This window comes from Mya arenaria, chromosome 13 (genome assembly GCF_026914265.1).
Source record: "Mya arenaria isolate MELC-2E11 chromosome 13, ASM2691426v1".
In the NCBI taxonomy this organism is placed as follows: domain Eukaryota; kingdom Metazoa; phylum Mollusca; class Bivalvia; order Myida; family Myidae; genus Mya; species Mya arenaria.
Genome location: NC_069134.1, coordinates 63,195,144 through 63,217,344, shown reverse-complemented (window position 1 = coordinate 63,217,344; position 22,201 = coordinate 63,195,144). Strand labels below are relative to the sequence as shown.

General features: G+C 34.0%; 2 protein-coding genes across 11 annotated transcripts; one reads left to right on the top strand and one right to left on the bottom strand.

The window, feature by feature from the left end:
* Positions 1–386: 386 nt before the first annotated feature.
* Positions 387–5,620, bottom strand: LOC128214401 (cholesterol 25-hydroxylase-like protein). Of its 7 annotated transcripts, none has more exons than XM_052920846.1 (3): positions 5,489–5,620; positions 3,228–3,320; positions 387–2,082 (listed from the first exon to the last, which is right to left on the bottom strand). In XM_052920846.1, the coding sequence occupies exons 2-3, from the start codon at positions 3,295–3,297 to the stop codon at positions 1,094–1,096; spliced, it is 1,059 nt and encodes a 352-aa protein (XP_052776806.1). In that variant the 5' UTR covers positions 3,298–3,320; positions 5,489–5,620; the 3' UTR covers positions 387–1,093. The 7 variants fall into 7 exon arrangements, with proteins under 7 accessions (XP_052776806.1, XP_052776808.1, XP_052776805.1 ...); XM_052920848.1 differs by lacking the exon at positions 5,489–5,620 and adding an exon at positions 5,352–5,372; XM_052920845.1 differs by lacking the exon at positions 5,489–5,620 and adding an exon at positions 5,189–5,339.
* LOC128214403 (ATP synthase mitochondrial F1 complex assembly factor 1-like) lies at positions 4,077–20,207 on the top strand. Of its 4 annotated transcripts, none has more exons than XM_052920853.1 (11): positions 4,077–4,294; positions 11,635–11,816; positions 12,097–12,207; positions 12,771–12,927; positions 13,474–13,536; positions 14,063–14,113; positions 14,718–14,765; positions 15,342–15,437; positions 15,680–15,746; positions 18,982–19,022; positions 19,941–20,207. In XM_052920853.1, the coding sequence occupies exons 2-11, from the start codon at positions 11,647–11,649 to the stop codon at positions 20,115–20,117; spliced, it is 981 nt and encodes a 326-aa protein (XP_052776813.1). In that variant the 5' UTR covers positions 4,077–4,294; positions 11,635–11,646; the 3' UTR covers positions 20,118–20,207. The 4 variants fall into 4 exon arrangements, with proteins under 4 accessions (XP_052776813.1, XP_052776812.1, XP_052776814.1 ...); XM_052920852.1 differs by lacking the exon at positions 4,077–4,294 and adding an exon at positions 5,575–5,734; XM_052920854.1 differs by lacking the exon at positions 4,077–4,294 and adding an exon at positions 10,901–10,952.
* The last annotated feature ends 1,994 nt before the right edge of the window (positions 20,208–22,201 follow it).

Here is a 22,201-nt window from a genome sequence, read left to right as displayed (position 1 = left end):
ACATTGCGGATAATGCGCCTGGTGTCGTCTTCTGTTGGTAAAAGTGGTTTTACGGTGGACGTAACAGTCTGTCCCGTCCACGCTGCCAGACGTATGGCGTATCCGATCCCGGCGTTGGACGCTTGGAACGCACATCGTCCAATTCGAACGATTGTTGAATCTCCGTTCATTCGATTACATTTTCTATTTAATTACAATCATAAGTGTTACATGTTCATGTGCATGTTTCGACGTCCATTACTTTAATGTTATACCTCATCGTCATCGTTACGACGTAATTTTGACGTTACGATCAGATGACGTCAATACAACGTGACGCCACGTGAATTCAACTATCTGTTATTAAAGTTCAACCAAAATAGTAAGTCAATCATTTATATTGGATACTGAAACTGTATAATTTATTTTCAATATATTTAAAACATGTTTGAATTGATAAAAAACACACAAATAAACATGTAAGATAAATATTTCATACAATTAAAGACGTATATTTCTGTGAAACAAAAATGGTCTCACACAAAGTCTGTCAAGGAATACCAAACAGATATAAATATGCTGTACGTAAAACTTCAAGCGATGAAAGAAAGAAATTCAAAGTTCTATAAAAAAAACAACAACAACATAAACTAGGCTTATGGTGTTAGATGAAACATTCTAAAGCGTCTGCCTACGTCCAGGAATCAATAGGGAGACTGTGAAACGCTCTTGGTACGGCACAGGCACGCGTGTACTGCTTTACAACTTTAAGTGTTTAAAAAAGGAATATTAACAGGTACTAGTAAACGGATTAAAGCGAGTATCATAGATCATACAGTACACGTTAAAATGGAATTTTCACAAGCATCTGGTATACTCCACTGCAACTCTACAAGCTAAACATTCAAGTGAACGCACACTTCGCGTTCCCTAACCCCTCTAAGAATGAGAGAGTTACGAGAGTTAAATCATGGTATAGATTGTTGAATATAATACAAATCAGCTTCGTCATGTTTCTTGTCCACATGCTGGTTTTGGAAAAAGTTGGAAAATAATTAATGGTAATTTGAAATATTTTTCCAAAAAGAGCGTAAGGTACAATGCAGTAACAGCATTAGCATTTGGTCTTAAAATGCTCAGAAAATATCTCGTGAATCTTATCTAAGTATGTGAATATGGGCTCATAGCAACGACTGCCGTAAGAATGGTGTTGAAAATGTTTCACGGAGCCTCCTACAATCCGGAATGGCACGAGTCTGTGTAAGCCAAATGGCATATCATAACCGGAGTGGTTGTCCACTAAAATCCAGATAAATATTGGAATGAAGATGGTTCTTGTTAATGGGTGACTATTGAACACTTTTAGAGCAAAGTTAGCAGACAAAATCAGCGTAATTCTCTCTGGTATGGTCAGCTGGTTTGTCACGTGACTATGCACCATATCGTGATCATGGTGATATTTGTGAATGTATTTGTAAAGATGAAAGTTCTTATGGAGTACTAGATGAATGGCAAAAAATAAGGCATCATATACAATAAAACTTGCTGTCAATTGCCATATAATTGAAATCAAGTGCGGTGGATCATTCGGTAAAACTCGTGTCGTCTGCAAAATGGACTTCCGCCTTTCCTCCCACATATTTGGATCGATGCCAACTCCCCCATACTTCTTAACCATAAACGTGTCTAGTAGCATAAGTGGGCCCATGTAAGTCACAGCATCTTGAACTATCTTGAAAACAGTAGTATGCTCATATTTCACAGAAGGGTGGAGTTTATAACTGTCTAAAATCCTAAATTTGTCAACCGACCAAGGATAAATCGGTATAATCACAGAGTAACAGAAAGTTGCAAAGAATGTTTCAAAATAGACGGAATGGAACAAGCACATGCTCATAAGAAACTTGTAAAAGTCATTTACAATATGTTGTAGAATTGTATAATGCCATGTAGTGCCTAGAAAAACTGTTATGGTAATAATCCTGAGAATTTGAACGACTATCTGTCCTTCATATTTTTTCTTTGCGCTCTTTGCGTTCTTGTCCTTCTCAACTGAAGACACGGGTTCAGATGTGTTGGTGTTTCCTACTTCGTCGTGAGATCCTGTAAAATAAGCAAACCAAACTATTCAATAAGGATACTTTATCATAGTTTCCATCCTTATACATTTGTATATATATATTCCCCTTCTTTCATTGAAATAAAATGGTGTTTGAGCACAATTTTGTCGTGCTTATACATATCGTTCAGTTACAAAACAAGTATTATATTGATTAAAAATATTAAAAATACAACATATAATTAAGGGATATTTAATCGGTATTTGTTTATTATTTGTATTTGCTTTGGAGATCGCAGTGTTGTGGAAACTGCTCAATCTACATACAGTATATGGTCAATTGAGATGGAAGTGCACCGAGCTCTTTCAGAGAACCTTGAACCTTGCATTAGTGCGAACCAGGGTAAATGAAAAAGCATTTCTCATGTGCGAGTCGTGGGGAAGCGGGTGGAAGTCATCTTCCTTTAGGGTCAGCAGTGCTTCGATGTACAAGTTTTGTAAGCTCTAAACCAAAGGTGAATAGAGTTGAACAGAGGTGGCAGTTGTCTATAAACATATAGAATAACACTTGGATTCTGTTGACCAAAAAAGTGTTAACAGCCTGAAAAATACTGTACGTTTTACCAATCATATACTGAAGTAATAAATAATAAAGTGAATCTCTCTTATTCATAATCAATACAAACACATGTATAACAAACATAATTTTTTATTGAATCTTTAACTACTTACTAAATAATGTATTTATGGAGAATATTAATTACTGATAACAAGATTGTGATCGTGTATTCAATAGCTGAAAACGCAAAAATATTAAATGATTGGGGAGTGCTTAAAGATTTACTGTGGCCTACTATCGTCTTATAAGGTAGAAATACCATGTTTTCTTTCAAACTAAACTCGGTATCCTTCATAAGAACCTTTTTTTTACCCATTTATTTATCCTTTTTTGGTATATTTAAATAATTTTATTAATTGTGGTAAATCTTATTTTGGAGTAAGAGTGCGTCTTTAACAGGCAAACTAGCCCTATTACTAAGTATGTTTCCATAATATTACAGAAAAGTCAGATCATTAAGAAGACGTGCTTTGGACCAGCTGTTACGTGATCCAGGTGGCCTATAGTAAGCTTATTTTTAAGAAAACTAGTGTCATTATATATTGCTTTAATAACGGTAACGTTTCAAACCTGTTTCTTCAAAGCATCCTCCACGCAGTGTCTCCTTTTTCATCGCGGTGTCACTGACCTTGTTCACCATTTTAAAGTTGATGTTCACAGTCTCTGAAAAAGAGATAAACATTGGATAGGGGTTCTGTTTTTTATAAAACGCCACACTTGGTAAAACTTGAATATACACATGCACTGCACTATTTTCTGAAGAAGAAGAAGAAGAAGAAGAAGAAGAAGAAGAAGAAGACGAAGAAGAAGAAAAGAGAAGAAGATGAGGAGGAGGAAGAAGAAGACGACGACGACGAAGAAGATGAAGAAGAAGAAAAGAGAAAAAGAGGAGGAGGAAGAGGAAGACGACGACGACGACGAAGAAGAAACGAGAAGAAGAGGAGGAGGAGGAGGAAGAAGAAGACGACGAAGAAGAAGACAAAGTAAACGAAGAAGAAGAAGAAGAAGAAGAAGAAGAAGAAGAAGAAGAAGAAGAAGAAGAAGAAGAAGAAGAAGAAGAAAAGAAGAGGAGGAGGAGGAGATTATGATTATGAACAAAAGAAAGAACAAATCTAATCAGAATGTTAATGACAGAAAATAATACAGACGATGAAGAAGAAAAACAAAAAAACCTTAGTCCTGAGTCAATTTCAAGTTTCTGTGGAGTTGCAACAGTATTTGAAAGAATTCTATGAGTCTGGTTTTAAATGAGAAATTAATTCTTAAATGAACAATTAGTAAATACGCCTTCCTTATTATTGATCGGTTTTCTTTAGAGTAATAAATTACAAGTTCTGATAATGAAATACTTCAATGTTCAGTACTTCCTGATTCGAATGTCTGATGACATAAAATTCTGACTAAATTTCCCATTTGTCAGTGCATTCATACTTGCCTTTAACGATTGGCTCAAATTATGGCATTGTTCAATAAATAAGATATATGATCTACTCTTTAGAGGATCGGTTGCAGACGTTTAGAATTACAGGACATGGTCGCAATAAATCACGTTCATATGTACTGAATTTTCAACCAGGATTTGAATTGAACTCGTTTGGCGTAAGTTCGTTCTTAGCCGGAGGTTATATGAGTATAATGTATGTTAATGGTTTATATTATCTAGTTATCTTAACTTAAGTATGTATAATGGATATACCTCGTTAATCAACAAACACATAATAAAAAATACGTTCGTTTTTTCCCAGAGGCAGCCTCGCTCGCCAAAGTTATATTATATTTATCATAACTTAAGTAAGTACATGTATATGTCATGAATGTACGTCGTAAACCAATAAATACATTAAATGCTTTTTTCCCCAAAGGGGCAGCCTTCCTCGCCAAAAAAATAATTTAAACACACATTGCAGTTTTTACAATACTAGTTTTACTTTACATAACACGCGCTCGTTTTAAATACATTCAATGCATTCACATGTTATACATGCCTTCGTATTTCTATTGAATTTCTCATGAATATGAATTAACATGCACCTACTGATATGTCCACTTGGCTTATTCAATGGCTACATTAATACTTACAAAGCAACGAAGCTTAATTTAAGTCCGTACTATTTCATTCTGAAAGGTATTACACACTATTATAATATACTAGTATTAGTAACAAAATACGTACATATTCACGGTAAAGAAAACTAGCTCGTTTTTTATATGTAAATGTAAAGATACAACACCTTAAGCTACTACACACATTTCTTGACTTACTTGATACAATTTATTAATCCAATATAGCTTGTTGGCATGGACAAGGGTTTCACGGTGACTAGAATGTGCCTGTCATCAATGTATTGATTTATCTTACTGAAGCACGAACCCTTACGATACGTGTCCATATATTATCTGACAATTTACTACAAAGTTACTTTGAGATCATTTAAATCTTCAATGCAGATGGTACAAACGCTAACGTAACATATTGGATGCAAGCATTAGTATGAATAGTATGTTACAATAAAACTACAATGTAATCTTACCTAAACAAGAGTTACGCCGAACGAAAACATAAAACAGTACCATCCATCCATTTAGATAAGCTTGATGAAATAGTAGTTTTTTGATCTACTTAATCTAAAAATCTTTCTGAAAAAGGTCGTTAACCAAGCGCAAACTCCCCATCAACTTACTAACTATACATACATTCAACATAACCAGTGGTAAAAACTATTTGATCCGACAGATAGTAATATAATATCTTCCTGAATGTAAATAGAAAATTACATATCGCTTAATAATACCATGGACCTAGGTCCGTGATAATACCTATTGTCACTTACTTTCACAGCGATTGGCAAGGTGTCCAGTTACCTTTATTGCTTGTAAAAGTGCACTGTAAAGGCAGTGGCAGCAATATAATATCAACTCAGCCTAACTGACTTGGCGCTGAAGTACCGTTGAACGAATAATTTATAGTTTCAAATGAGAATAATGAAATCGATCTCTATAACGCATCCGGGCTGAGTTCATAAAACCGTACATTTTCTGGATTTTAGATGTGTGCGAACGTTGCGAACCATTACCATGTACGTTAAACTTCATGCTTGGGTTGTATGGGAATCATCAATTGATACTGATGTCAACCGATACATGTGTATACGAAATACTTATTTAAGCTTGAGTTGGAAGATTTGGGGAAAAAAAGTTTATAATAACTAGAGCATGGAGAATTGACGTGATGATTACAGCTTTTGTTTATTACTTTATTAATTGTACCTTAATGTGTACAGGAAAAAAAACGCACAGTTACAGAAGAAATAGTGGGTGTGCAACAGTCAAATATATAGACAGTATTTGTTATAAAATCACGAAGTAACAAAAATAAATGGACATGTTTCGGTTTGCTTCAATAAGACTGAGTTGCCTGAAGGAGGGGATTAATAGTATATAAAAAGAACCTTAACCCTGGCGTTGAGGGCTCTACTTCCAGAGACAACTTGAAGATTCACCCCACCCCCCCCCCCCCCACCCTAGTCCAAATAATTGTACGTTGACGGATTTTTTTAGATTTTTGATATGGCAAATCCTTAGGGATTGGAAGAATCCCGTATAACACGTCTATTATTTTAGACTACCACCCCCACCCACCCTCGCAGCATTACCCCACCGGAAAACATCGGTGCGGGTGATACAGGAATCCAGTGGATTTCACGTGAAATCCACTCAAAACGTGAAATCCACTCAGAACTCAGTTATTTTAATTAATAATTTATTTATTTTTGTATACATATTAGAAAGTGCCTCATGAAGGGTTTATATTTCAAATTTTATTGAAATTGGTAAAAAAAATAAAGAAGTTAGAGCAATTTTTTTTTTTCCAAAATAGATCGGAAATCGAGGTGAAATCCAGATTCCGATAAGTGAAATCCACTCATAACTCATTAATTTTAATAAATAATTTTCTGTTTTTGTATATTTATTAGAAAGTGCCTCATAAAAGGTTTATATTTCAAATTTTATTGAAATTGGTCAAAAAATGAAGAAGTTAGAGCAATTTTCGAAAATAGATCGGAAATCGAGGTGAAATCCAGTTTTCGAGAAGTGAAATCCACTCATTACTCATTAATTTTAATAAATAATTTTCTGTTTTTGTATATTTATTAGAAAGTGCCTCATAAAGGGTTTATATTTCAAATTTTATTGAAATTTGTCAAAAAATGAAGAAGTTAGAGCAATTTTTCGAAAATAGATCGGAAATCGAGGTGAAATCCAGTTTTCGAGAAGTGAAATCCACTCTTAACTCAGTTTTATTAATTATTAATTTTTATTTTTTGTATACATATTGGAAAGTGCCTAATGAAGGGTTTATATTTCAAATTTTATTGAAATATATCATTAAATGAAGAAGTTAGAGCAATTTTTCGGAAATCGAAGAGAAATCCACATTTTGACAAGTGAAATCCACGTTTTCAGACGTGAAATCCACTCATAACTCATTTATTTTTAACAAATTAATTTTTCTGTAAAACAAATAATTGAAAGGGCTTCATAATGGGTTTATATTTCAAATTTTATCCAAATTGATCCAAAAATAAGAAAGTTGTAGACCTATTTTGAAAAAAGATCGGAAATCGAAGTGAAATCCACATTTTGACAAGTGAAATCCACTTTTTCAGACGTGAAATCCACTCATAACTCATTTATTTTTAAAAAAATAATTTTTCTGTAGAACAGATAATTGACAGGGCTTCATAATGGGTTTATATTTCAAATTTTATTCAAATTGATCCAAAAATAAGAAAGTTGTAGACCTATTTTGAAAAAAAACATCGGAAATCGAAGTGAAATCCACATTTTGACAAGTGAAATCCACTTTTTCAGACGTGAAATCCACTCATAACTCATTTATTTTTAACATTTTTTTTTTTTTTTGTTGAACAAATAATTGAAAAGGCATTATCATCGGTTTATATTTAAAATTTAAATGGAATTGGTCCAAAAATGAAGAAGTTTGATAAATATATTTAAAATTGACCTGAAAGCGTAGTGAAATCCACATTTTGACAAGTGAAATCCACTTTTCCAGACGTGAAATCCACTCATAACTCATTTATTTTTAACAATTTTTTTTTTGTTGAACAAATAATTGAAATGGCATTATCATCGGTTTATATTTAAAATTTAAATGGAATTGGTCAAAAAATGAAGAAGTTAGATTAATATATTGAAAATAGATCTGAAAGCGACGTGAAATCCACATTTTGACAAGTGAAATCCAGTATTTGGGAAAGAAAAGTGTAAAGAAATAAATTCAATCAAGTATCTTAATATTAATACAGTAGTTGCTTGTGTCCGATGATTATATTTTAATGTTTTTATGTTTTATTTACTTACATTAGTATCATTTAATCCGTTTTAGTCGAGATCTCTTATATAACATTAGATCTAATATCTGAATCAGTTGAGATGCAATATATTGGTGTGTTTTTTACTGTAAGTAACCACTATCCAATATATTAGTTCTATAATATCGTTTAATAATTACCCTTGTCTTTGATCTATATCTATCAAAGACGAGGATCACGACTCTCACGTGCCGTTACTTTCGCATTTAGCGGTTAAGGTGATACATCACATATCCGAGAAAGTTGACATAACATACTCGGCGGTAAAATTAAAGAAGTTTAGTACAATGGCAGTAATTATTTTATGCCGAAAAAGAATTTGAGAAGATATGGTAAGTACAAAATGTATCAGAAATGGCAATTGTCATTGCTATGTTTTTATTTTTTTATGCTATGAACATGTAGTGTTGGATATACGTATTATTTGATATTTAAACGGATAATTAATTGTTTCTGTGTATTTTGTTTTATTATATTTGGATATTTAAAAGGATAATTAATTGTTTCTGTATATTTCTGCTGTATTTGTTCATAAAATGGGAACCTTTCCGTGTAGTGTATGCCTTGAGGCATGTGCACTTGACTCAATTTATTGTGATAATTGTAATTTGTGGTGCCATCGTACATGTTGTCAAATGGGCAAGCTTGAGCTTAAGTCTTGGGACCAACGTCATCTCAAGTTTGCGTGTATAAAGTGTGCTTATGTCGGGGATGAGTACAACTACACAGCAGCACTGAATCGGTAAGTGTAATATATACTTAGCATATTTTATAATATGCTTATTATTGAAAACGGAGACGTTTTATATGAGTTAATGCAATATTTATTCATTTCAAAAATATATTTCATAATAAGTTTAAAAGTACATTAACAATCATGAATAGATATTACTACATCTTTAAATGAATGAATGAAGCACATTTGAAAACATAAATAAAAACTATATAACAACAATAAATTAATAACTACGTGTTTTTATAAGCACATTTACGAACTACTACTACTATTACTACAACAATAAGCATATTTATAACTAACATCACAATAATTGCTTTTAGCTCGTATTAATCTGTGAAATTACGTAATATGTTTCCTGATGGCGTGAAAGTATTTAATGTGTCCTTTGTTTTTGTAGTGCACCATTTCACTGTGATAGTCCTTATGAAATCTTATGTCCTTCATTTCAATGCATTGTACACTTTTTCGAACAAGATTATGGATGCGTTTTCTCTGTGCGTTGAAACTTCTTTTGCTTAGAAATTTGTCTTTGAAGTTTCCCCTTTCTGTTTACCTGTGTATATTTTTTTCATATGTTGCTATTGTTTATTTTGTGTAATTATTTTCCTTAACTGTTGTGAACATACCTTTTCATTATCTCTCATTATTGTAAACCAAGTTAAACATATGATTTCACTTGGTGTAACTTTGTTCTGTTGTATTTGTTTGTTTCTTTTTTTATTTTTTTTTATGATTACGTATCAACCAATGTACATGTATAAATAACCATAAATAAATGTCTGGCATAAACAAATAATACAAAACAATTTTCGGATTATTTATTAAATTTTTAATATTTTCAAAATTCGAAAGTAAAAAAGGGCCATGATTGAGGGCGCCTCCACGTGGTATGGCCTGGATGTGTATGGATATTGTGTTTATCATGAAAAAAATTAAACAATTATGCATACACAACAAAACGCCCTCACAATATAACTTCAACTTTCTTATTTTTGGATCAATTTGAATAAAATTTGAAATATAAACCCATTATGTAGCCTTTTCAATTATTTGTTCAACAAAAAAATAATTTGTTAACAATAAATGAATTATGAGTGGATTTCACGTCTCAAAAAGTGGATTTCACTTGTCAAAATGTGGATTTCACTTCGATTTCCGATCTTTTTTTCAAAATAGGTCTACAACTTTCTTATTTTTGGATCAATTTGAATAAAATTTGAAATATAAACCCATTATGAAGCCCTTTCAATTATTTGTTCTACAGAAAAATTAATTTTTGAAAATAAATGAGTTGTGAGTGGATTTCACGTCTGAAAAAGTGGATTTCACTTCGATTTCCGAAAAATTGCTCTAACTTCTTCATTTCTTGATATATTTCAATAAAATTTGAAATATATACCCTTCATGAGGCATTTTCCAAAATGTATACAAAAAATAAAAATTATTAATTAATAGAAGTGAATAAAGAGTGGATTTCACTTCTCGAAAACTGGATTTCACCTCGATTTCCGATCTATTTTCGAAAAATTGCTCTCACTTCTTCATTTTTTGACCAATTTCAATAAAATTTGAAATTTAAACCTTTTATGAGGCACTTTCTAATAAATATACAAAAACAGAAAATTATTTATTAAAATTAATGAGTTATGAGTGGATTTCACTTATCGGAATCTGGATTTCACCTCGATTTCCGATCTATTTTTGGAAAAAAAATGAAAAATTGCTCTCACTTCTTTATTTTTTTACCAATTTCAATAAAATTTGAAATATAAACCCTTCATGAGGCACTTTCTAATATGTATACAAAAAAAATAAATTATTAATTAAAATAACTGAGTTCTGAGTGGATTTCACGTTTTGAGTGGATTTCACGTGAAATCCACTGGATTCCTGTATCACCCCGCACCCGGAAAACATCCTATTAAGAATGTATAAAACACACGAGCATATTAAAGTGAAACATAGTTGTAAACATTTATTTATCTATCTGTGTCTACAATCCTTGCATTACATTACATTAATTGGTACCTTTGAAGATTCACCATACTTTCGATTTGAACCGGCGATATTTTAATAGTTTGGTGTAGCCGTATTATTGAGCTATAGGGCGCATGTTTTTTTTAAAGGTTATAGTATTTCGGATAAAAAAATATCTGGAAGGTGAGCGTTGGAGAAAGCTATTATTATTATTATTATTAGCAACAGAAGAGTACAATGTTCGACAAGTAATGTTTTGCGGAATTCAACACTGAGACACATTCCCAAAAAGCTCGGTGCACTTCCATCCCAAAAATCCTTTTCCTATCGAAGATATCGATCTTTGCTTACCTTTCCAAATTACATGTGTAATTGTCAGAAATAGTCATTCTAAAATGCCGTCCAGGCTTCTTTTTTTTTAATGATGTTGAGTCCAGGCTCAACATCATTAAAAAAAGAAGCCTGGATGGTAATTTAGAATGGCTATTGTCAGAAAGTGAGAAACTGCTATTATTATTATTATTATCAACAGAAGAGTACAATGTTCGACATGTTATGTTTTGCGCAATTCAACACTGAGACACATTCCCAAAAAGCTCGGTGCACTTCCATCCCAAAAAACCTTTTCCTATCGAAGATATCGATCTTTGCTTTCCTTTCCAAATTACATGTGTAATTGTCAGAAATAGTCATTCTAAAATGCCGTCCATGCTTCTTTTTTTAATGATGTTGAGTCCAGGCTGGACGGTAATTTAGAATGGCTATTGTCAGAAAGTGAGAAACTGAAAATTTTTGCTATCCTTTTCAGCTTTTCCGGCCTTCGTCTGTAAGGTCAGAAACTGAACATCTCTGCTCTCCTTTTCAGTTTTACCGGCCTATGTCTGAAAAATACGACACCTCCATGTTGCCACAAGTTGAGGCTTTGAGAGTGTGCCTGTCATGTTGGCGCCGAGTGCCATCAGTCCTGAGTCGCCACATACACCATCAGCGGTTTCCAAATAGCTCACCTCTCACATGTAGCGGACAGTGTGGTTACAGATGGGCAAGGTTTGCTTTTGAATTACCAGCTTGTCTGTATTTAAATGAAAAATCAGTTGTAAGTCAGGGTATTGTCATAGCCTGGTTGCCTTCATAAACGGATATTGTTGTTGTTGTTGTGATGCATAAAACTAATTTGAATACGGACTCAAAGCATCTGGTAATGATTTACTATTGTCACTACATGTTGTATTACCTTCACATTATTTAATGATTAAACACAAAGTTAAAATGTTTCATGTCTTATGTGAGAAAGTTCCTATGTGTTCCATGTGTTTCTCTTTTTCAGTCTTCTACAAAATAGTGAAAGACATATGTCTTCAAGTCAAGGAGAAAAACCAGACATCTCATCAAATCCTTTCTTTGATAAATATAAAAAGAAACTGAAGACCTTGCAAAAGTGAGTATTCCCTTTTTCAAATAGAAAGTAAGCATTCCTTTATTGCAAAAGAAAGAATCATGAGAAATGGCCCAGTCCCCAGATATGGCCTCAACCCCCTTTAGTACATACTAAAACGTCATGTTAATAGTCATAATGTAGAAGTGGAGCTATAATCCTCATCCATCACATCTATTTCAGGAATGACTGAGGAGTTTGAGTGCTGATTAAATAACCTTAGAAAAAGCCCAGACCCAGATATGGCACAATTCGCTGGGTACAAACTGAAACTTCATGTATAAAGGGGCTGAGCTATAAAACTTTCTCATCATGTTTATTTCAGGGATGACATAGTTGCCCCACCTGCCTGGGCACAAACATAAACTACATGTATATAGTGGCTACTATAATCTTCTCTCATCATGTCCATTTCAGGGATAACCCAGAGATTTTTGACTCTTGTCTGAGTGACCTGAGAAAGGCCCCGCCCCAGGTATTTCCCTACCCCCTGGGTACAAATTAAAACTACATGTATATGCATGTAAAGACGAAACTTGAATCCTCTCGCATCATGTCTATTTCAGGGAGGAACCAGAGGTGTTTGAGTCCAGACTAGATGACCTGAGAAAAGGCCCAGCTCTAGATATGGCCCCACCCCCTGAGGAAGTACAAACTAAAACAAGGGACACAACCCAAGCAGGGACTCCTGAGTTTACTGGACCCCGGTCTTGGCCTCCAAAGGTGAGCAGTAAAATTAAAGATAAACATTACCATTTTTGGCTTTTAAATATTGAGCTTTTATTTTCCAATAATTCTTCAAGGGACTCAAGTTTTTTTATGGTCAGACCAACTGGAGCTCTTTCGTCAATAACTATTGGGAAAACATATGACAGAATATGCTTTATGTTCTAACATTAGTAACGCTATTGCAGTGGTCGAAATTAGCACAAGCCCGCAAGCCCTGCACTGGTAAAATGTCTTTCGGGCTTGCTTAAATTCTGAATTTTATATAGCAGGGCTTGTTCAAAAATTTGATGCCAAGCAATAGTATAATAATTCGGGCTTGTTAATCCAAAAGTCTAATTTGATGACTGCTATTGTTATTTGAACATTTACATGATTATATCTAAATGAATATCTGCCATTTACTGTTTCATGTTTGTTTTCATTAATTTTGAATCTGTATGTGTATGATTGACAGACTCTCTCTCTTATTTCTCTGTTGAAAATGGTTTAATATTAAAACATTCAGCAATGATTTTGTAACTTTAACCTTATATGTTTCAGAGCTTGGATGAAATCATGAAAGTCGATATGATTAAAGATTTACCAGTAGAAACAATTAAAACTGTGAGTTGGCAGAAACAACACCAATTGTAGCAGTATTCATAGAGTGTCTTGGTGATTTTAACTTAATGTAAAATTGCTTTTTTCTGAATTGAGATTGAAAAAAAATTACAAAGTTTTTACACCAAAAAAAAAGAAAAACAAGCAAAACAATGGTCTAGATAATATATGAATACAGCACCTGCTTTTGTTGTTTATGAAATTATTCACCATTGAAATTATATTCAAAATATTTAGTATTGTATAGTAATTGCAGTATTCAATTTTGAAAACTTATTAAATTAAATATATATAACAAACTTTTTTGATTCAATTATTTAAGTTAACAGGAATGACATAAGGACACACACAGTCTGTCTCATAAGTTTCATTACAATGTGCTTGTAAATACCATACGTCAAATAATAATAAAAAATTGCAATGATCATTAGCAGATGTCCAGGTTTAACAGTTTAAAATCATACATGTCATCAAACTTCATTAAATTAAATTGTCATTAAATTGTTATAAAATGCTTTAAATTTTTCAGATTTGGCAGGAGCATCACCTGAAAAAAGACTGCATATTCTCAGTAGTGCCAGTAAGCTACATGTTCATTATTTTTAAATCATCTATTTTTGGAAAAAAACACCCCAAATTTTGGGGTATTGTGATAGCCTGTGATATCTTTGTAGTTGAAAATCTTTAAGCTTGGCTGTAACTTATAAGCAGGTGATATAATAAAATGAAACTTAGTACAAATGTTGCCAGAAACAATCTGATCATGTACAGCAGGTCCAAAACTCTTGCTTTACATACATATTTCATTATTTTCCTTGTTCGAATGAGGAAACAACAACGAGACGGACGTTGGCATTCAGAGCGGCTCTCTTGTTTATGAACATATTCAACTATGTTCATTCAATTCAGTTAATTCATTGAATTGAATTGAATAAACGAAATACATAGTTGATTATTTTTATAAACAAAAGACTTGTTCTAAGACAGACCAGTAAAACAACTGCCAACAAAAACAGATACATTTCTTATACAAATATAAATATATTTTCTTACTTATATTAAAAACTGCCTACAATTTTGTTAAGCCATTATAACATGCCTTTTGTTATGGATAAAGTAGGCAGTGCTGTGTTAAAATGATAATCCAATTAGATAATTAACGTTTAATGAATCTTTAATTTCAGAAAGAAGAATATGATGAGATAATCACAAAATCTAAGCTCAATCCAGCAGTAAGTGCTTTTATTCTGGTTCTATAGTTTAAAATAATTAATTTACAACGATTTTGAAACAAGTTTTAACAACATTATATTAATCACTTTCGTTGGCACGATGTTATACGAGAGTGTGGGCTTGTGTAGTGAAGGAAACCGGAGTACCCGGAGGAAACCCACTTGTCCAGCATGGTGTCCACAAACCAAACTCACATGCTCCAAGGCTTGGAATCGAACCTGGGTCGCCTAGATAAAAGGGGAGTGTGCTAACTGGACAACCATCCTGGTTCTGTAAATGGGAGATGGACAAAATCCCCTCCTTGCTCCCCCACTGTAAGGGACTGTAAGGTGAACAATATGAAATACATACACAAGGCAAAAGACAGTCATTATAAGAAAATCTTGATTATATCAAAATGTTTGGCCTTGGTTCCAATTGTTTAAGTTAAAAAGTGATTACCAGGTAACATGGGGAAATATGGCATCTATTAAATTAAATAAAACTCACAAAAGCTTTTTTTTCAGCTTTAGAAAGCTTGTTTAATAATTTTGTTTTGAACAAAAACTCATGAACTATCCTTTATTTAATTTCAGTTTTTATTTCCACTGCCGAGAGGAGACGGTTATGAATTCTTCCTGTGTCAGTTTAATGGAAAAAATGTTTTCTTCACATCATTGGCTATGTTTCAGGTAATGCTCCATTTTGTTTGTGTTAAAGTATTGTGGTGAAGATCACATCAGAAACCTTGATTTTACCCGAGAATTCTTATTTGATACTTTGCAGGGGAGTGTTCTATAGAACCTTTATGGTTAAGTTAGGGAATTATGAATAAATAACATTAATGTTAAGTATGCTTCCATTTTTAGTTGTTTGTGCTTTAAAATGACTCGTATGATGACAAATTGCATGTATTTACATTGAAAATTAACAGTTGATAAAGGAGAATGCCCCGGCCTGCCTGTCAGTTGCCCATTTCCCTGAACTGAAAGAAGAAAAGGGTATGTGCAAAGGTTTAAACCACATTTTACTTTTAATATTTGAGGTTTCTAATCTTATACCATAAATGACGTCACCATCATGAAATAACATACCCATCATGAAATGATGTCATTATTTCATTTTGATAACTATTGTAATAACATTTGACTTGATTTGAAAATTGAATTTGTGTTAAACAGGTGCATGCTATATCGTGACATTTCTGTATTTGCTGTTTTAACTCATCAAATAAGAACTCATGACATAAATATAATATAACATTTGTTTCAATAATAAATAGAATATCACATTTGTTGATAACCATTATTATATTTATTTAACTTTATTTTCGAAATTGATTAACACTCACCATGATGACTTGTTTTTATCATTTTTTTAATAAATTTGATATTAAATGACCACTCATTTATTATAGTAAACCCCATAAGGAAATTACACAAAGTACACCCATCGAGGTAAAACATCCAAAAAGAAACCATACCCATAAAAAAAATACATCCAACAAGAAAATACACCCCTCAGCAAAATACATCCAACAAGAAAATATACCCACCAAGAAAGTATACTCATCAAGATAAATACAACCACCAAGATAAATACAACCCTTAAAATACACCTATCGAAATACACTCATCAAAATACACCCATCAACAAAATACACTCATCAACAAAATAAGTTATCAAGGAAAAATACCAATCAAGAAAAAATACACCCAGGCCATCATTAAAAAAATGTTGGATTGCGGTGCTCCGACCGACTCACCGAAATTCGCCCAGACCCAATTTTTTTTATTGCTTCCGCTGCCGTTATTTTTGTTTTTTGTTGTTTTTTTTGGTCCCATTTCGTTTCTTTTGTGTTTAGTCCTTTGATGCTCTACAGACCAACTGTGTTGTACTGCCAATCTGCAAACCCTGCAAGGACTCTGGGCGACCCATTATTAAAAGACTTCCTAGAAAGAATTAACGTGTATCCATGTATCTGAAAAATAATAAAATGGTTCTGTCGTTGAATTCTCAGTGCTGTTATCTAAAATATGCATGCCCCTTACATCAGACTGAGGGTCATATAGATTTGCCTTTATCTTCTGTAAAAAAAAAAAAAACCCTACCTACAAAAATTGTGGGTAGGAGCACCGCAAACCAACATTTTTTTAAAGATGGTCCCATCAAGAAAAAAACCTATAAAGGAAAATGCCCATCAAGAAAATACACCCTTCAAGATACATCCATCAAAATACACTGATCAAGAAAAAATACACCCATCCACAAAATACACCCATCAACGAAATACACACATTCAGGAAATACACCAATCAACAAAATACACCCATCAAGAAAATACAGCCATAAGCACTATAGACCCATCAAGAAAATACACACATAAAAAAAAACCAATTTAATGTCACACCCATAAATAATATACACTCATTAAGAAAATACACACATCAAGAAAACACACCCATAAACAATATACACTCATTAAGAAAATACACACATCAAGAAAGCACACCCATAAACAATATACACTCATTAAGAAAATACACACATCAAGAAAGCACACCCATAAACAATATACACTCATTAAGAAAATACACACATCAAGAAAGCACACCCATAAACAATATGCACTCTCATTAAGAAAATACACACATCAAGAAAACACACCCATAAACAATATGCACTCTCATTAAGAAAATATACACATCAAGAAAACACACCCATAAACAATATGCACTCTCATTAAGAAAATATACACATGAAGAAAACACACCCATAAACAATATGCACTCTCATTAAGAAAATACACACATCAAGAAAACACACCCATAAACAATATACACTCTCATTAAGAAAATACACACATCAAGAAAGCACACCCATAAACAATATGCACTCTCATTAAGAAAATACACACATCAAGAAAGCACACCCATAAACAATATGCACTCTCATTAAGAAAATACACACATCAAGAAAACACACCCATAAACAATATACACTCTCATTAAGAATATACACACATCAAGAAAACACACCCATAAACAATCATTAAGAAAATACACACATCAAGAAAACACACCCATAAACAATATACACTCATTAAGAAAATACACACATCAAGAAAGCACACCCATAAACAATATGCACCCTCATGAAGAAAAAACACACATCAAGAAAACACACCCATAAACAATATGCACTCTCTTTAAGAAAATACACACATCAAGAAAACACACCCATAAACAATATGCACTCTCATTAAGAAAATACACACATCAAGAAAACACACCCATAAACAATATACACTCTCATTAAGAAAATACACACATCAAGAAAACACACCCATAAACAATATACACTCATTAAGAAAATACACACATCAAGAAAACACACCCATAAACAATATACACTCATTAAGAAATTACACACATCAAGAAAACACACCCATAAAGAAAAAAAAAACACCCATCAATAAAATACTTGCATTAAGAAAATACACCCTGCAATATACACCCATCATCAAAATACACCCATCAAAATATACCCGTCAACAAAATACATCAATTAAATTACACCCATTAAGAAAATTACATGTATTAAGCCTTCCATTTGTAACATAGCCGAATAATATTCGCTATTATACAGATCATTTGTAAAACATGAAATGTACTTTCTAATAATATAAGACATGCTTATTAAATATTATGTTTTCTTAATAAGTAACCTTTTTTCCTGTACAACTTATTCTAGGTCAAGTTGCTCCTAACTTCAATACAAACGTACTAGCCCTCCCATAAAGGCAAACCATTTTTGCGGAAATCTTTTTAATAACCAAATTGCTAAAGCTTTTGATCACATTTTTCTCTACAACTTATTCCGACTAATCTATGTTTATGCTGTTGTTTTTCACAATACAAAACTACCAGGGATATTTTCATCCATCTCTTTATGAGATTTGATTTGTTACCCTGTTTCAATCAATTTAATGGAATGATACTGGCCTCACTATGCAACTTGTAATTCTGTAATTTTAATTATCAAATTGAGCAATTTAATATGTGTTGGTAATTTCATAAAAAAACAACATGGTATAGGTTAATTGGGAATTAAGGTAATGGACTGGGTAAAATAGGGATTTAATGTAATGGGCTATTTTTTGCCATCTCTGGGTGAAATTTAACCTGAATTAACACCAATCAAACAATCAAGCCTCTGTTTTTATCTTACATACAGGCATCGCCCTGATGGCTGGAGAGTACGATGACAAAATAATTGTAAGTACCAAAGTTTTATAGAATGATTTTATTATTGGAACTCTTAAAGGTGCACTCTCACAAATTGACAGTTGAGACCTTTTTTATTTTTTGGGTCTCAGAATCAGCTCATTTTAGCATCAGTGCCTTCAATTCAGTCACATAGGATAACCCACTGTAGTACGGAACTCAATTGATTGGTAAACTGCCAAAAGTTTCATTTTTCTTAAAGCCTTAGTAATGCTTTAAGCCACAAAACATCAATTTTGAAATGTAAATATGAAAATTGTTATCGGCTCTTCTCAGCAGTCTTATTTCAATGGTTTCCAGACATTCACGCAAAATCTGGCTCATTCCTAGACAAAACATACAAAAAAAAACACTTCTGAAAACAATCAATCTGTGAGAGTGTAGCTTTAACATTCTGGATCGTCATTTGACTTGATTGTTGGAAATTGATTGACTTAGTGCAGTCTTATGGTTTTGTCTGGCTATCGAAACCTCCCCTTTGGTTCTCATATCCAACACCTGTGCTGGCATAATTACTTCATTACTCAGGTGTTGAGAAAGAAAAAAACTATTCTGTAAGAAACTTTCATAAAAATGTATTTGATAAGTACAATATAGTGATTATATGATAAGAATAGACAGAAACAATGGTGTTGCATATCTATAATATCTTTTATTTCTCTCATCTCATGCAGAATTATAAGCATAACCAATGGCTGGTTCCTTTACATAGCATAATGTTGTGTCTCAAAATATTGAATATGTTTTGGTGAAAATAAATGAGCAACAAAAAACATGAGGCCAACATGAGTTTGGTGGAAAGTTGATTTTAAAAGCAAGAAACCATTAACGAAATCGGCCATAAAATTGTCACTGTTATCTTCTTAACAAAAATAAAAGTCATACGTGGTCTTTGTCAATCTATTTCAGAAAAAGAGCGAGGCATTGAATCTAGTAAAACAGATGTCAATGTTCTATGGGAAATCAGCGGGTGAGAGGTACCTGCTATTGAGGACATTTCATGCCAACCCAGGGGCTTTTGACCATATGCAGCTTATAGAAGAATACAAAAGAAATAAGGATTATCTTGAAAACAATCTTTACTGATTATTATTATGTGATTAGAAAGTGTTATTGATTGTATTTTATATTAAAATGTTACTTTAAGAAATGAAGGAATAAAGTCTTGGAATTGCATACATATTTTGGTTTATACTTCTTTAGTTAAAGTTGATTTTGCGGATTGTGATTGAAAGCTTTTATAATTCACGCTCGAGTCTGTTTTCTGGACAGGAACAAGTAGTGTGTCCTTTTTGATAGGTCATGAAAAGACCCAAAACCTGAATGAGAGTAGACATCTAAGCCACTAGACCACTCTCACCTATTGTGGATAGAACTCACCTCTTGGGTGAGCAGCAGACACCTATACCGCAAGACCACTTAAACCCTATTGTGGATAGAACTCACAATTTCTTTGATGAGAGGCAGTCACCTATAACACTTAAACCCTATTGTGGATAGAACTCACAACCTCTTGGGTGAGAGGCAGACACCTATAACACTTAAACCATTTTGTGGATAGAAGTCACAACCTCTTGGGTGAGAGGCAGACACCTATACTGCAAGACCACTCTCACACCTGTGGAAATAGAACCCACAACTCTTGGGTGAGTGGCAGATACCTATCACACTACACCACTCACATCCTGATGGGGATCGAACCCAAAACCTTTCGGGTGAGAGGCAGACACCTATACTGCAAGACCACTCTCACACCTGTTGAAATAGAACCCACAACCTCATGGGTGATTGGCAGACAGCGATCACACTAGACCACTTGCACCTTGATCACTCTTACCCTGATGGGAGTCAAATCACTACTTCTTGGGCAAGTAGTGGACTCCATAAACATTTGACCACTCTTACCCTGATGGGTGTCAAACCACTACCTCTTGGGCAAGGAGTAGACTCCATAAATACTTACTCACTCTTACCCTGATGGGTGTCAAACCACTACTTCTTGGGCAAGGAGTGGACTCCATAAACACTTACTCACTCTTACCCTGATGGGTGTCAAACCACTACTTCTTGGGCAAGGAGTGGACTCCATAAACACTTACTCACTCTTACCCTGATGGGTGTCAAACCACTACTTCTTGGGCAAGGAGTGGACTCCATAAACACTTACTCACTCTTACCCTGATGGGTGTCAAACCACTACCTCTTGGGCAGTGATTGGACTCCATAAACACTTGACCACTCTTACCCTGATGGGTGTCAAACCACTACTTCTTGGGCAAGGAGTGGACTCCATAAACACTTACTCACTCTTACCCTGATGGATGTCAAACCACTACTTCTTGGGCAAGGAGTGGACTCCATAAACACTTACTCACTCTTACCCTGATGGGTGTCAAACCACTACCTCTTGGGCAGTGATTGGACTCCATAACCACTTGACCACTCTTACCCTGATGGGTGTCAAACCACTACTTCTTGGGCAGTGATTGGACACCATAACCACTTGACCACTCTTACCCTGATGGGTGTCAAACCACTACCTCTTGGGCAGTGATTGGACTCCATAACCACTTGACCACTCTTACCCTGATGGGTGTCAAACCACTTCCTCTTGGGGAGAGGTGGACCCCATAAACACTTAATCACTCTTACCCTAATGGGAGACTAACTACTACCTCTTGGGGGAGAGGTGGACCCCATAAACACTTAATCACTCTTACCCTAATGGGAGTCTAACTACTACCTCTTGGGGGAGAGGTGGACCCCATAAACACTTAATCACTCTTACCCTAATGGGAGTCTAACTACTACCTCTTGGGGGAGAGGTGGACCCCATAAACACTTAATCACTCTTACCCTAATGGGAGTCTAACTACTACCTCTTGGGGGAGAGGTGGACCCCATAAACACTTAATCACTCTTACCCTAATGGAAGTCAAACCACTACCTCTTGGGGGAGAAGTGGACCCCATAAACACTTAATCACTCTTACCCCGATGGGAGCCAAACCACTTCCTCTTGGGCGAGAGTTGGACACCATAAACACTTGCTCACTCTTACCTTGATGGGAGTCGAACCACTTCCTCTTGGGTTAGAGTTGGACACCATAAACACTTGACTACACCAACCCTGATGGGGATCGGACCCACATCATCGTAGTAAGAGGCAGA